At 43.0% G+C, this 13,847-nt stretch overlaps 2 protein-coding genes across 7 annotated transcripts in view; both read left to right on the forward strand.

Moving 5' to 3' along the window:
• LOC109512607 (myosin phosphatase Rho interacting protein) overlaps positions 1-5,765 on the forward strand; it is a 37,787-nt gene extending 32,022 nt beyond the window's left edge. For 4 of the 5 annotated variants that reach the window (XM_019864463.1, XM_019864466.1, XM_019864467.1 and 1 more), the window contains 7 exons: positions 70-187; positions 1,140-1,299; positions 1,418-1,528; positions 2,097-2,183; positions 2,272-2,437; positions 2,845-2,930; positions 4,851-5,765. In XM_019864463.1, coding sequence (XP_019720022.1) covers positions 70-187; positions 1,140-1,299; positions 1,418-1,528; positions 2,097-2,183; positions 2,272-2,437; positions 2,845-2,930; positions 4,851-4,922 — 800 coding nt within the window. In that variant the 3' untranslated portion in view covers positions 4,923-5,765. Of the gene's footprint in view, positions 1-69; positions 188-1,139; positions 1,300-1,417; positions 1,529-2,096; positions 2,184-2,271; positions 2,438-2,844; positions 2,931-3,737; positions 3,812-4,850 lie in introns of all 5 variants that reach the window. The other variant, XM_019864464.1, reaches the window with a different exon arrangement.
• An 805-nt stretch (positions 5,766-6,570) lies between these two features.
• On the forward strand, positions 6,571-12,630 carry LOC109512608 (uncharacterized protein CG5098). 2 transcript variants are annotated; one of them, XM_019864469.1, is made up of 6 exons: positions 6,571-6,794; positions 7,846-10,376; positions 11,001-11,094; positions 11,806-11,855; positions 12,184-12,245; positions 12,439-12,630. In XM_019864469.1, coding segments are annotated over exons 2-6 (2,733 nt in total). In that variant the 5' UTR covers positions 6,571-6,794; positions 7,846-7,850; the 3' UTR covers positions 12,440-12,630. The 2 variants fall into 2 exon arrangements, with proteins under 2 accessions (XP_019720028.1, XP_019720029.1); XM_019864470.1 differs by lacking the exon at positions 6,571-6,794 and adding an exon at positions 6,854-7,387.
• Positions 12,631-13,847: the final 1,217 nt, after the last annotated feature.

Below are 13,847 nucleotides of genomic sequence, written 5' to 3' on the forward strand. Positions count from 1 at the left end.
CAAATTAAAGTAGTGGAAGGGAGTCATGTCACAGTTAAGTTATTTTACTGACTTTTGTATTGCTCTTAGCAATCGAAGCCATGAAAAATGCTCACCGGAACGAGCTGGAGAGGGAGCTGGACAAGGCTCGCAAAGCTAACAGCAATGCAGAGAATGCAGACATGGATGAGATGCGCAGAGGGCATGAGTAGGTTTCCTCCAACTTTGCACTATTTGGCACAGTATCATGAACAAAATGGCGGTTGCCAAGTCAGGGCTCTAGGCTGAGAGCAATTTCGGTGCCCAGCCCCGCTAATTTCTCAATTGTACGCTTAAAAGAAATAAGAGGTTGGCCCGGCGTGACCAGCCTTTTGTGGAGTGGGGCTAGAAGTTTCCGTGACTTTGAAAGCCTCCTTTTCGTCCATCTACAACACATACAGGGCTGATTGTGTTCTGAACCAAAATCGACTGAATGAAAATTGACCAGTAAACCATTTACCAGTCAACATTGCCTAAAAAGACAGGCAGCAATTTGGTTTGGGTGGAACTCAGTTTTGTGCTGCTGCACTAAAGAACAGTGCAAAATGTTCGGCTCGAAACCTGTCGAATTCTAAATATGTTTCCTTGTTTAAAAACTGTTTTAAATGTTTGTGGTGTGTCCACTGCCTTTCCTTTTTTTCCCCCTTTAAATTTAAAGTACTGTATTTTCCGCACTATAAGGCGCACCCAAAAGCATTCAATTTTCTCAAAAGCCAACAGTGCGCCTTATAATCCGATGCGCCTTATATGTGGATCAGTATTCTGATTTCTTGTACCTAGTATTTGAAATGTTCTGTAAAGCGCATTGTTACAGCTGCAGCAGGTTGTGACGGCTCTATATAATTAAAGCCGTATTGTATTGTATTACCTTTAGCGTAGCTCCATCTAGTGGATGCATAACGTAGCCTTAGCCACTATTTTAGCTTCTATTTTATGCGTCTTACAATGCGGTATGCCGTATATTTGAAAAGTTTTAAAATAGGCCATTCATTGACGGTGCGGCTTATACTCTGAAGCACCTTACAGTGCGGAAAATACGGTAAGCTACAGATGTAGTTGTTGAACTTTTAACTGTATGCTATATGACTCCCTTCTCACTGCGGTATCATGTTGTGCTGCAGAGAGGAACTGTGTTCCTTCCAGCGAGAGATTGAAGTGTTGTCAGAGCAGTATTCCCAGAAGTGCCTAGAAAACGCCCACCTGGCCCAGGCGCTGGAGGCAGAGAGGCAGGCCCTCAGGCAGTGTCAGAGAGAAAACCAGGAGCTCAATGCACACAACCAGGTACTGATAAAACACACACAGTAATACTCGAGATGGTCTTTTCGTTCACGAATTATCCCCGATGGGGCACAGTACATCCATCCAACCGCTTTGGGTTTGTTTTGTGTGGTGCTTTCAGGAACTGAACAATCGTTTGGCAGCAGAGATCACCAAGATGCGTTCAATGACTTCTGAGGATGGTGTCGGAGACACAAACACAATCCAGGGAAAAGAGCTCTACGAGTTGGAAGTACGGTTCTGATGATTTTGATGCATCAATATTATCAATAGGGAGGTGACTAATGTATCCGGTGGTCAGCTTCCTGAGAGCCATAGACAAACTTAAGACATATGTCGTGATATTTTGTGTAACTGCTTTGAATTTTGGATCACACGATGCAGTTGGCAGGTTTAAAAATGTATTTAATTCATTGCGATAGCGAAGGAACCTAAAATGAGCTAGACGTGCGCTTTATGTGACATGTCGCAATCATTTCAAGACTTTTTACTTGCCCAAAGTTAATATAAGTGAGCGTTGTTCACTCAAATGACTTATGTTGAAGCAGTGGTTTCCATATGCCCACTCGTGTATGCATGCGTGTCTGAGTGACGACTATCGACTCAGCCAGCATTAAATTATTTAATAATCTATTAATATTTACTGAGCACTTGAGTGGCGCCCATCGTCGTCACGATGCAGCTAAGAATCAATTATTGCTCCACCCCTTCTACGTAGACACACCTTGTAAGAATGTCATTTCTTTGAGTGAATTTTGGAGTACGTATTCAGCTGTGGTTATCTTCTGCTGGTTTTCCAGGTAATGCTGAGGGTGAAGGAATCTGAGGTCCAATACCTAAAGCAGGAAATCAACTCCCTGAAAGATGAACTCCAAGCTGCCCAGAGAGTACGTCTTGATTTTCACCTCCGAAACCTTGTCTGTCCCTTTCAAGTTCACACTCCTCGCTAGAACTGCCAAAACGTTGTCTTTTCAGGACAAAAAATACGCGACAGATAAGTACAAAGACATTTACACAGAGCTGAGCATCGTCAAGGCCAAAGCCGAGCGGGATCTGGGCCGGCTCAGGGACCAGCTGCAGCTGGCTCACGAGGCACTTGGTGAACCATCGCTGGAGCAAGTGGACCGAGGAGGAGGATATGGTAGACAGAAACAAACCGGCTATTTAGGACATTTAGTTATGGGGCCTCATGCCGCGACATACTTTTAAAGTGGTTTTATTTATAGCGCCCCTTTAATAGCAGCAGGGCTCCGTTTTCCAGAAAACATCAAGAATGTAGCAATGTCTGTCTTGGTTTTAGGGGTTCTTGGGAGAAATAAATTTACATTACGAGCTATATAGGAGGCGTAATGGGCCATGGTAAAACTGAAAATTGTATTTATACTTAATTACAAGTTTTTACATGTCTTAAATCATGCAATGTTTTCATAATTACTTCAACATTGACTACACCCAAATTTCTTATACATACGGGTAGTCTTTTTTTTAAATACATATATGTGTATATGTATGCGTCTGGCTTTCTCTTAATTTATTTTTTTCTCCCAGACATCATGAAGTCCAAAAGCAATCCTGACATTCTGAAAATGGCAGCTGCAGCGGCCAAACGTTCAGAACGCACCATGAGGTCAAAGGTGGGTTTCCTGTTAATGCTGAAGTCGCTTCCTCATCCCGCAATTGTGTCGATTAAAAGATTTCTTGTGAAAGGGCCTCGCGCACCCATTGTGTCTCCAGTAAATCCCATAAAAAGAATTGACAAGCAGAGCGGCAGCTCCCAATGTCCCACTGCCATCTACTGGCTGGAGTGGCCACATGCAATTTGCTTCAGCGTAGCCAGCTGGCCCTCTAACCCATAAGTCCCCAACCTTTTTTGCCCCACGGAGAGGTTTCATGTCAGACAATATTTTCAGGGACGGGCCTTTAAGGCTGGATAAATACAACAATATAATTTGATATGACCTGCATGAAAAGTGTGGTATTTTCGGAACATGATAATAAACACGAATCATGACACGAGGAACGTCCTATCTGGCCACAACATTCTCTGGTCGCTACGGTAACGTTTAAACGTGCCTTCAAAATAAGATACGCCGCAAATAAAAAGTGCATGAAAAAAACTGGCTGGGCCTTTTCCCCTTCCCGAAAAAACGTTTCAAAGACGTTTGTGTTTTTACATACTGTAGACTATGACAGAGAATCCGGTAATTTTTTAAAATAAAACATCTTTCAGATTCCGAAATGAATAAAAAGGAAGGAATATAAGTTATTTATTCTTTCTGTGCGGCCCGGCACCAAATGACCGGCGGGCCGGCGGTTGGGGACCCCTGCTCTAACCATCTCTCTTGTTTGTGCAACTCCCATTAAAAACGTGCGGTGCCCGGTTTGACTTCAAAGCAGTCTAATGCACATTCACTGGTCTGTTTTCCCCCTTCTGTCCCCAGTCTGTGAGTCGTGACATGCCCTGGGACAGTTAGTGTTGCCGAGGACGCGTAGGCCTCCCTCCCCTCTCCTTTAGGTACGCCGTGCATTTTGAGTAAATCCTCTCGTCGTCCACTGTCAAAGCACCAAGACAGATCTGAGTCACCACTGCACAAATAATCACTGCACTGATGCATGGTGGTGAAGGACACTGTTGCGGAGGACTGAATGTGTGTTTGTGTCTCGACAATGAGGATGAGAAACTGTTGTGTCATGACACCTTGGCAAGGGTGTCAAACGCATTTTAGTCGCGGGCCAATTTGGAGTTACGTCTTGCCTCGGAGGGCCGTTATGACAGTGAAACGACAAAATTATTACTTGTACACAACAAATTCATAGATTACTAATTTTGAAATCGGTCAAGTTAATTATAATAGTTTGTTCGATTATTGTTCAAGTGAGTGTAAACAGGATCACACAATTATTGTCAAATCTCAACGTTATTTATTACACATGACAATTTGACATTTTGGTACAGATTTTAGCAAGTTGACACACATGATTTGCTTTCTCTGGCCACATAAAATGACCTGGTGGGTCGGATTTGGCCCCCGGGCCTTGGGTTTGACACCCGTGCCTGAGCAGATGTGCATTTTGTGAATGACTTGCTTTCAGTGTCACTAGCTAGTTTGGTTTTGTTCATTCACCATGTTGGCAGCAAAGAGGCAGATCAACCAGCGTTTTGACTTACCGAGCTACAATTTGATGTGGCTTGGGTAGTAGATTGCAGTAAAAGCTTTAACCTCCTCCTCGGGACTAGTTGGGTTTTCCTTATATAAAGTGCAGTGCCTGGCCTGTGAAGGAATGATTAGATGACAATTTTGGGGCGGAAAAAAAAACAAAAAAAACATGCGCACTACTGCATTGATTGTGAGCCGAGGTTCAATAACTTTGGAGGCCGAGGTTCCTCCAAGGATTTTGGTCCAATTACAAACTGTACAAGCTCTAACTTATGCTCAACTGGACTTCACGGGGAAATCTTTACACTAACCTGGCAAAGAGCTTTGCAGAAATGCACGTCTCGAAAGACTTCATATATTCATTCGTAACATCTGCTTTTCTTTCAATCCCAACAGAGTCTAAAGGAAGGACTGACACCTGAGCAACGACTCCACCTGTTTGAAAATAAGGACACTAAGGAGTTCTGAATGTGACTTGTTACCTCCCTCCCGTACCTTGCTGCATGCTTAAAAGTCCACTATTTTAGCTCTGTAACGGCTTGTCTTGTAACACTACACACACTGGTCACAAAACAAACATTTATTATTAAAGGACACATGGTATGAAGTTCGGATTTCATGTTTAGAATTTGCATTCCATGCACTTCACTTAACTGTGACATTTTTTTTTCTTCCTGTTATTGTCTTACTGTAAATATTGTTTTTAATTGAGCATCTACCACGCGTACACTAAAACTATGACTGTGTAAGCTACTGTTTTAACTCCTAGACTGTTGCGAGCCAAGAATGTGACGTCCAAGTGGCCCAGCGTTTTTTTTTTTTTTTGGGCGACTAATACATGCGTTAAACATAGGATGGCTCTTGCGTTCAGGTTGCTCTGTCGGCATTCCAGAACAGATGGAAGTAGGAAGAGAAGTACAGATTTGCATTCTCAAAACGGCAAACTACCGTGTTGCTCCATCGCCTGACTTCAAAATAACATCAAGATGTTCTCTGCCATCCTTGGATTGATCCCCATGGAAAGACTGCAGCTGAATGCACATGGATGAGGTTCTCTGACTATAATTTATATGTATTAAATTTTATATAGTTTTTTTTTTCTCTCTCTCACTGCAATCATTGTTCCAGCTGTTTATAGAGTTTGGTTGTGTTTGTAGTTTTGTTCAGTGACAGTCTGTATTTATTTAAATGGTTGGGATTTTTCTTTCACATTCCACTTCCTCTGTACTCTAATTTTTGTAAATATAAACCAAATACACATATTCACCAACTGATTACAGGTTTATTAGCAATAAATATTTTTGCACCCTTTGTGACTGTTGTGTAGTTAACCTTTATATATATATATATATATATATATATATATATATATATATCATTCTTTTTCCTTGTCCAACGTTTTGATTCAAATGCGAACCGGGTCGAATATTATAATATGATAGGCTATTGTCACACACTTTGGGTTAGCGGTGCTTTGACTTTGACAAGCATATCCAATAGTTCATGTTTTATGAGAAAATCTCCTGACAAATATTTGCCATAAAGCACATACAAAAGATTGAGAGACACATGAATGGGTATGAGCTGAACACTCAAGAGTTGATATTTTGTTTATTAATCAATGTGATTGTTTTGAAATGGATGTTTTAATTTGCATCACTTTATTCAAAGCATGCCATTGTTTCGAATTGATAGTGTGGAAAATACATAATTATGATCCAGTGACTGGTTTGGTCTGTAACGTCAGAAAAAAGAAAATGTTTTATTTTGGATCAACGCAAATATTGTCAGCCTGCTTTGATGGAGGACTACAGAAATCTGATCGTATTTACTGTTGAGAAGCTGAAATTTCAAGGATTTGGACAATTTTAAAGTTATCCAAACGATTAGACAATTAATCTCGTACCTCTAGTCTGACCACTGCTTCGGTGTATCGATTTTTCAGGAATTGTAAAACAGCCGTAATCAAATAAAAACCGAACCACAAACAACAGACTTTAACACAAAATGCACTTCTTTATCGTACTGAGTTACGTTACTACAATACAATAAAATATCTGGATGCGGTGCGCATTATAATATATCAGGATCCTTCCCAGTGTGTTGGTTTCTGCAGAAAAGTGCAGCTAATCTTTTATTGTGGAGGGTGCATCAGGAAATTGAAGATGTATGAGACAACTTGACTCTGCGGTAATCAAACGTTTCAAGAAAGTCTATGGTCTTAATTTTTAATTAAGAGCATTTAGTAATTTTGTCAAAATTGATGGGGTCTTGAATGAGATGAAGGGTGGAAGAGTTTTACAGCTGGACGTTTGAAACACGACGATCGCTCCCTCACGGGTAAGTTTGAGCAGCTTCCTCAGTTCAGCGTATTACCTCCGCTCCGTCTTTGTTTCACCCAGTCGGGCCTTGCCCCGATAAGCGCACTGCTCTATATAACACGCTGCCAAATTCAATGAAATTAACTTGCAACTTCACAAATTACGCGCGTCGTTGGGTTTGTATATCCCCTAGAAGTACAATTTCACGAGTTCATATACATTTACATGCACTTTCTAATTCGGGCTAAGTATTAAACAATAACTCCTGCCGAATGAGCCAAACATTGAACAGCTTTTGTCGTTCTCCTTAGAACTTAAGTTACCAAGCACAGTGACTTCACGTTGGACGGTTTAGAAATAAAAGTTGGCATTCTAGAAAAATATTAAAGCTCTGGTCTAGGCACATGTCGCTGAAATGATTAATGGTCGCTGTAAATCCCTCGCACTTCCAAAGCACTGATGTAAACATCGCTGTTTTCTGCCCTTATTTCAAAGGAATGAAAATTGACTATTAGTAGTCGTAGTTCATCATAGCCGGGCCTAGCTTGCTAGCGTTAGCGGTGGCTAAACTGTAGCCTTCGAGTTGGCATACCTGACCTGTCAACGCTGTTGGTAAGTTGTCAGTTGCTTTCAAGAAAATAATCATTTGATCCTGAGTAGATTCTTGTAACCATCGGTGACGTTCAAGAAGAAAATGTAAAACGCATACTTTTGGCTATATCGTGTTTTTAAAAATGTATTTATTTAACGTGAACGTTATTCCCTGACGCGTCATTTACTGTGTCGGCGTAACGTTTGTGACTAATTTCTCTCTTTAACGGAACATAGGTCGTTTGAAGTATGAATGGAAACATTCTACGGACTTTAGGTAAAGATTTAAGAGTTCCATGATACGTGTAGACTCAGAAAAGTAGCTGTTGTGTTCAGATGTGTAAAGGTTACTGCCAAGTTTATCGGAAGAAAGGGTGTGCTTTCGTGACTCAGCTTGTTGAAAATAATTTAAATAAAACACTTCGATATTTGAAATTGAATTGAAAAAGTTCATTTGAGAACACAACTTTGTGTTGCAGCTGCTATGGAGCAACCACCAGGGAGCTTGGACGAGCTTCAACCTCAGGACCTCTCCACCTCAAGCATCCCTGGCGTGGTTGACCTGACCAGGAAAGGCAGCCTGAATGTCAAGTCCTGTGATGTCCAGCACCTGGTCCACAGCCCAGACTGGCACCAAAACTCTGGATTACCCTCCTCAGAAACCACCTCCTCGAATGCCTCACACCAATCAGTGGATCAAATTCAACCAGACAATGCCTTGTCCCACACCACCGTGACCCTATCCTATGTGAGCAGGTCTCACATTTACTCGGCAGCTCAGCCTTTAACTGTTTTGCCGCCTATCAGCAAGTTCTCCCTCCTCCCTTCCTGTGAGGCTGAGAAAGGGTTTGGGGAGACCGCCTATACACTGAACCAGCATTACTTGGAACATACTGACACGCCAGTCGACCTCGCCACCAAGGCTCCAGAGTTTGATGGACTTTGTTTACCACAGGAGCTTTGTGAATTAAATGGGGGAGTAAGTTCGAGCACGACTCTCGGAGAGGAACACGGCATTCCTGGGAGGCCGGAAACGAGTGAAAGGTTGGAAAATGGACAAGATGACAGCTGGTCAAGTTTAGGTGTGGTTTCTGAATCGTCACCAGAGGCGACTGTCCTAAGGAACAATGAGAGCAAGGGAAACTCCGAGACGCTGCTATATGTTTCTAAAAAAGACGAACCATTGGTGGTCCATAACAAAGTGGCGGTTGTAAAGCTGCGCTCACTCCCCAGGAACTGTAGAGGCCTTCTGGAAGAACCCGTTTCTCCCTCTGCTACCTCATTGGGTGATGTCGAGGATGTGTTCATGCAGACCCAGGCCTCCTGCTCACCAAGCGGGGATAACTCTCTTCAAGCAGAGGTTGCATGGGATGATTCAGTCACAGAAGGGGCCATTCAGCTCAGGTCTGGCATTGGCAACACTGCCACAAGTTTCGATTCAAGCGATGAAAACAGACAGCCTGTCCACATAAGGAAGCCAGAGCTGATGCCTTTTGTTGACTTGACTGAGGATGTTTGTTTGTCAGGAATTTCAAAGGAGAAACCCAAAACACTCACTCCTCACATGAACGGCAACGTCAGCGCGCTCCAGAGAACTGTAAATGAAAGGAAGTTGCCTTTACGTTCAAATAGAGGGGTGCGCTTAGAATCACTGGTTATGAATATAAGTTCAAGGAGTTATAAAATATCCGGATTTGTTAACACTAACGTGAATGCTTCCAAAACTCGGGATTCTTATGCAACAAATCCAAAGAGGAATGACACTATGTCTGATGGACAAAGGAGAAGCAGAGTGAAAGCGAAACAAAAAGCAGTTACCCAGCCTAAAAAAGGCAAAGCCAATAGCATTATAACACATGAATACAAAAATACTACCTCTAATTGTGTTAATAATTCTAACAAACCAAAAAGCCCAAAGTTTACAAACAGTATTCCAGAGGATGTCCCCTACCCTGGACATGTGCCACAGAGGAGTCCTGTGAGTTCAAAGAGGAGACTCTGTTCAGCATCAACTCCATTGTTTAAAAACTCAAAAAACGAGCCAGAACTTTGCGTGCACTCCGATTCCTCATTGGAAAAAAATCAAGCAAGATGTCCCCCACCAGCAACGAAAGAATCTCCAAAGAAAAGCCCACGTTCAGCGAAAGGTCCGCAAAAATCATCCGCGGCAAAGACCAAAGTGTCTCGGGCTCCAAAGAGGCGACAGAAGAAGTACGAACCGAGACCATTTTCTTCCATCTTTGCTCCCAAGGAGCCCGAGATCAAATTGAGGTATGTTCACTACAGGGAGGAAAAAAAGCACTTAAGGTGTGAGAATTTCTCCCCCTTCATCCGCGTGCATCACCAGCAGTCATCATCATCACTATGTACTGTCGTGAATTACCCAGAAGAGGTCAGGACGCAGCACAAAAAGGGCCAGAGAGAGCTACAGGATCACCACAGTAGCTTTATTTCCGGAACCGTACCCAACAGTTCTTGTCTCCTGCTGGGCCGGGCGTCCACTCAGGGTCAGCATCAGGGCTCCCTCATCTGTTGCCTCTGCGGGCTCCCTGCCAATGCCATGGACTTGGGGGATCTCCACGGTCCTTACTACCCCAAAGGATACCGGGTGTCGAACCCCAAAACATCAACACCTACGTCCGGCCCGAAAGGTGACAAGGAGGACGACAGCGATTCCGATTCTTCGTCCTTTAGTGTCGGGGGCGGGGCGAGGAAACGCTCTGTTCCGCCCTCGTCCTGGAGTCACAGGCCGGCGAATCAGTGGTGGCAAAAGGGCCTCTCGCCGAGCCGCCAGAGGGCCGCCGACAACAGCGGCAGCCCTGCAGCAAAACGCGCCTGTTCAGAAATGTGGCCAACTGATGTCGAGGATTGGTACAGCCCACCTGTGCTGCCCATGGAGCCCCGTGAGTACTGGCTCCACGAAGACTGCGCCATCTGGTCGGCTGGCATTTTCTTGGTGAAGGGCAGAGTCTACGGCCTGGAGGAATCAGTCAAAGTGGCCCAGGAGACGGTAAAGCGGCAATTTAAGGCTATAATGGCAACATCTTGGTTTCAGAAGAAAATATCGCTTTTGGCTGTTGAATAGTTTTCTGATGTTAGCGTTATTTGACAGTATTTAGTTTTCTTTCAATAAAGCGATTGAGAGGGGCTTTATGGATCAAATACTTGCAATTGCGCTTGTGTCTAGTAAAATGTTAACTCATTCACTCCCAAAGACGTTTTTAAACGTCTTTTCAGACTTGATCTAGAATTGGCTGGTACTGAATGAGTTAATGACCAATCATGTCTGACCTCATTTAGCCCCCTTTTCATTGCCCGTGTGGGTGCGATACCAGATAAATTTTTGGATTGCTTTTAGCTCCTTCAATTACCGTCACCCGCCTAAACCACTGATGACTTGTGGTCTGCACGTTTTGCTTACTCTGCCGTTACACAACTTTTAACGAGTAGGCGTCTTTTATCAGAAAGTCTCTGACCACATATCAATGCGGAATACCTGTACTGCAAAAGCAATCTGTCAAACTTCGAAGATGCGCTCATGAACGCTTTTGTGTGTGTGTGTGTGTGTGTGTGTGTGTGTGTGTGTGTGTGTGTGTGTGTGTGTGTGTGTGTGTGTGTGTGTGCGCGCGCGCAGATGTGCTCGGCCTGCTCTGCCGCAGGCGCAACGCTCGGCTGCTTCTTCAAAGGTTGTCCCAGCAAATACCACTACAGGTGTGCTCTGGAGGCGGGTAAGGTCACACGCTACGTTAGGGGCGGGCGATATGGATATCGTCCTCGATATTGTCATCAAAAACGTTGCTGTCGTGATGTGCAATTTTACATTCTCGAGTATTGTTACTGTCTCAAAAGCAGACCCCGTTCAAAAATGAACAAAACTGTTAAAAAGATCGCAGTTGCATTTGTTGTCACTTCATGTGCAATCATGCCACTAACACCTGTATTTCTCTTACCGTCGACGTCAGGGGTGTCACACTCATTTTTTGTCGCAAGCCACTTCGGAGTTATGGCTTTCCTTGGAGGGCTGATGTATAATCACAACGTTATTTATTACCCATGACGATTTGACATTTTAGTACAGATTTCAGCAAGGATCATGAAAGCTGACACACAAGATTTGCTCCCACGGCCACATAAAACGATATGGCGGGCCGGATCTGGTCCCCGGGCCTTGTCTTTGACACCTGTGGTCTACGTGAAGGGCCATCCACAAATTACATAAAGTAAAGCGATGTGGGGCACAAATCACCGTACAAGAAATTAGATTTTTTTATTATTCTGACGGCTGCTTTTCCCAACACTCAGGAATTATAATTTAACAATATTTTATAAATAAGGTGACTTTTTATTTTTATTTTTTGGCATCAGGACTTCTAATACAGATAGAAGCCTCAGTAGTTGGCACGAAGTTTAGTGACACTTCTCTTCTTTTGTCCTTGCAGACTGTGTCCTCATCGAAGAAAACTTCTCCATGAAGTGTAAAAAGCACAAAGTGAGTGCAAAAACAATCTTCCCGTCTGCCGTTTTATTTCCTGGAGTTAGTTTAGCTACACTCCGATTCGCGTCGAACTTTCCATCCCATTCTAGAACAACAAAGATTATGCCGAAAAGCGGTTCAGATTTGAATGACTGCCTTTGTCTTACGTGTTGGGTTGTATTATTTTGTTATGACTTCAAGATGGCGCCGCGAGAGTGGCTGCCTTTACAGCAGCTCCTCTACTTTTTGTTCTTCGACTTTCTTCCTTTCATAACGTTGCTGCTGTAAATTGGGAATGTCTACATTGTGAGACGAATAAAGGTTTTCTTATTCTTATGATTAGAACAAGACATTCAAAGCCCCAGCGGGGATGCACAGTGATCCGGGGAGAAAAAGACCCTCTTGGTGAGTAAAGTAAATCTAATCCGCCTCTGAACATGTCATAGGCGGCGAAACTCGAGTACGGGCAGAAATGGCGGACGTTAGCTTGTTGATCGGAATTTTTTTTTACCGTATTTTCACGACCAAAAGGCACACTTAAAAGTCTTCCATTTTCTCCAAAACGATTTCAGCATTGTTTCTTTGTTCTTTTCTGCAGACAAACACCTGCCAAATTGTGCCAGGGGCTGGCTCACCCTCTGGACTGTGCGGACCGGCACCCTTGTTATGGACATCTAACACCCAAAAACCTTAAATCCTCCTTTCTAGTTTGACGCACAATTTCCCTCCCTTTTTAATAATTTTTTTTTTTTAAGAAATTCATTTGTATGAATTTTTTTTTTTAGTTCCCCGAAACAACAATCAATATATTTAATTTAAAGAAATTGTAAATATCTGATTATATTTGGTTTTATTTATTCGTGAAGCATGTCATTTTGCCTCTTTTGGTCAAAGACTTAAGTTATTGGTAAAACCAGTTTAGGATTGAACTCGAAAGCTGCGGCAGAGGAAATGATGAAAAGCGAAGCCATGTAAAGGTACCTCTTCTTCAAAGAAATATATGCATTTTATTCTATTTTTCTTTTTAAACAACAGAACTATTTTTTTTTCCCAGTTCATGCTTTTAGAGGGGAAGTCGTCACGGTGTGTTTGAATGTATCCTCATCTTGTCTGTATGTGTTGGCAGTGGGGCAAGTTGGAAGCACTTTGCAGTAGCTGCAGTATTAGTTGGCCACGCCCCCTCCTCTTCCATCTTCCTCTTATTTTGAAAGGGAGAAGCAGTTCTTGGGCTGAATTGACACTGCACGTTTCAAGTGACATAATTCAGAGAATAGCAACTAGGCAACGCTTACTTTTCGGATGTCTCCGACTGGCAGGATGAATTAGCACTGCCCTGATAAATAGTATAGATAAGATATATTAGTATCATTTGTGTATTTACATCTACTTATGTGTTGGTACTGTCCAGTCTTGAAATTTGTGGAGTTCAAAGTTGGTCACCTGCGGGTTTGTTTCGTGTGTTCCGGAGTTGTAAACAGTCGCATTAGTTATTTGTCGCTGAGATGGGCAGTTGGACCTGCAGTGTTAATTCCAGCCTTAGTTAGCAGAGTAATGATTTATTTTGTCCCCCCCCTCTCCACCATCTGGCTCAAAAGCACTTTGGGCACGTGACAAGGGTTCTTGTATTGTGTTCTCATGGATTGTGAATCCAATAGGGCATTAAAAGTCCTGCTTTACAAATTCAGTAACTCACCACTTACAGTCAAAAAGGAAAGACCAGTTTACATGAATTACAGTTTGGAAAGGCTGCTTTTTTTCCACGCTAGTTTTATTTATTGAGTGACAAGATGCAGTTGTGGGACCTCGTAAGCCTTAGTTTGACGTACGAGGGGCACTGCACACACAGTGCAGTGACAAATCGGATCTGCCACGGGCAGCATTGTGCTGTGTGAGAGACAAATGTTTGAGCAGTTCACTGAAGGACACAACCCGCCACAAAACAAAAGACATCTTTCATTCGTGCCATGTCTCAGTTCAGTCACACGACTGCAAGTCATGTTTTAGTTG

The sequence above is a fragment of the Hippocampus comes genome, unplaced genomic scaffold (assembly GCF_001891065.2).
Source record: "Hippocampus comes isolate QL1 unplaced genomic scaffold, H_comes_QL1_v1.1 scaffold267, whole genome shotgun sequence".
NCBI classification, from domain to species: domain Eukaryota; kingdom Metazoa; phylum Chordata; class Actinopteri; order Syngnathiformes; family Syngnathidae; genus Hippocampus; species Hippocampus comes.

Coding starts and splice junctions, on each gene's coding strand:
- LOC109512608 (XM_019864469.1), top strand. CDS start 7,851: ATGGAGCAACCACCAGGGAGCTTGGACGAGCTTCAACCTCAGGACCTC. Junction 10,377..11,000: donor TCAAAGTGGCCCAGGAGACG/GTAAAGCGGCAA, acceptor GCGCGCGCGCAG/ATGTGCTCGGCCTGCTCTGC. Junction 11,095..11,805: donor CAGGTGTGCTCTGGAGGCGG/GTAAGGTCACAC, acceptor TTGTCCTTGCAG/ACTGTGTCCTCATCGAAGAA.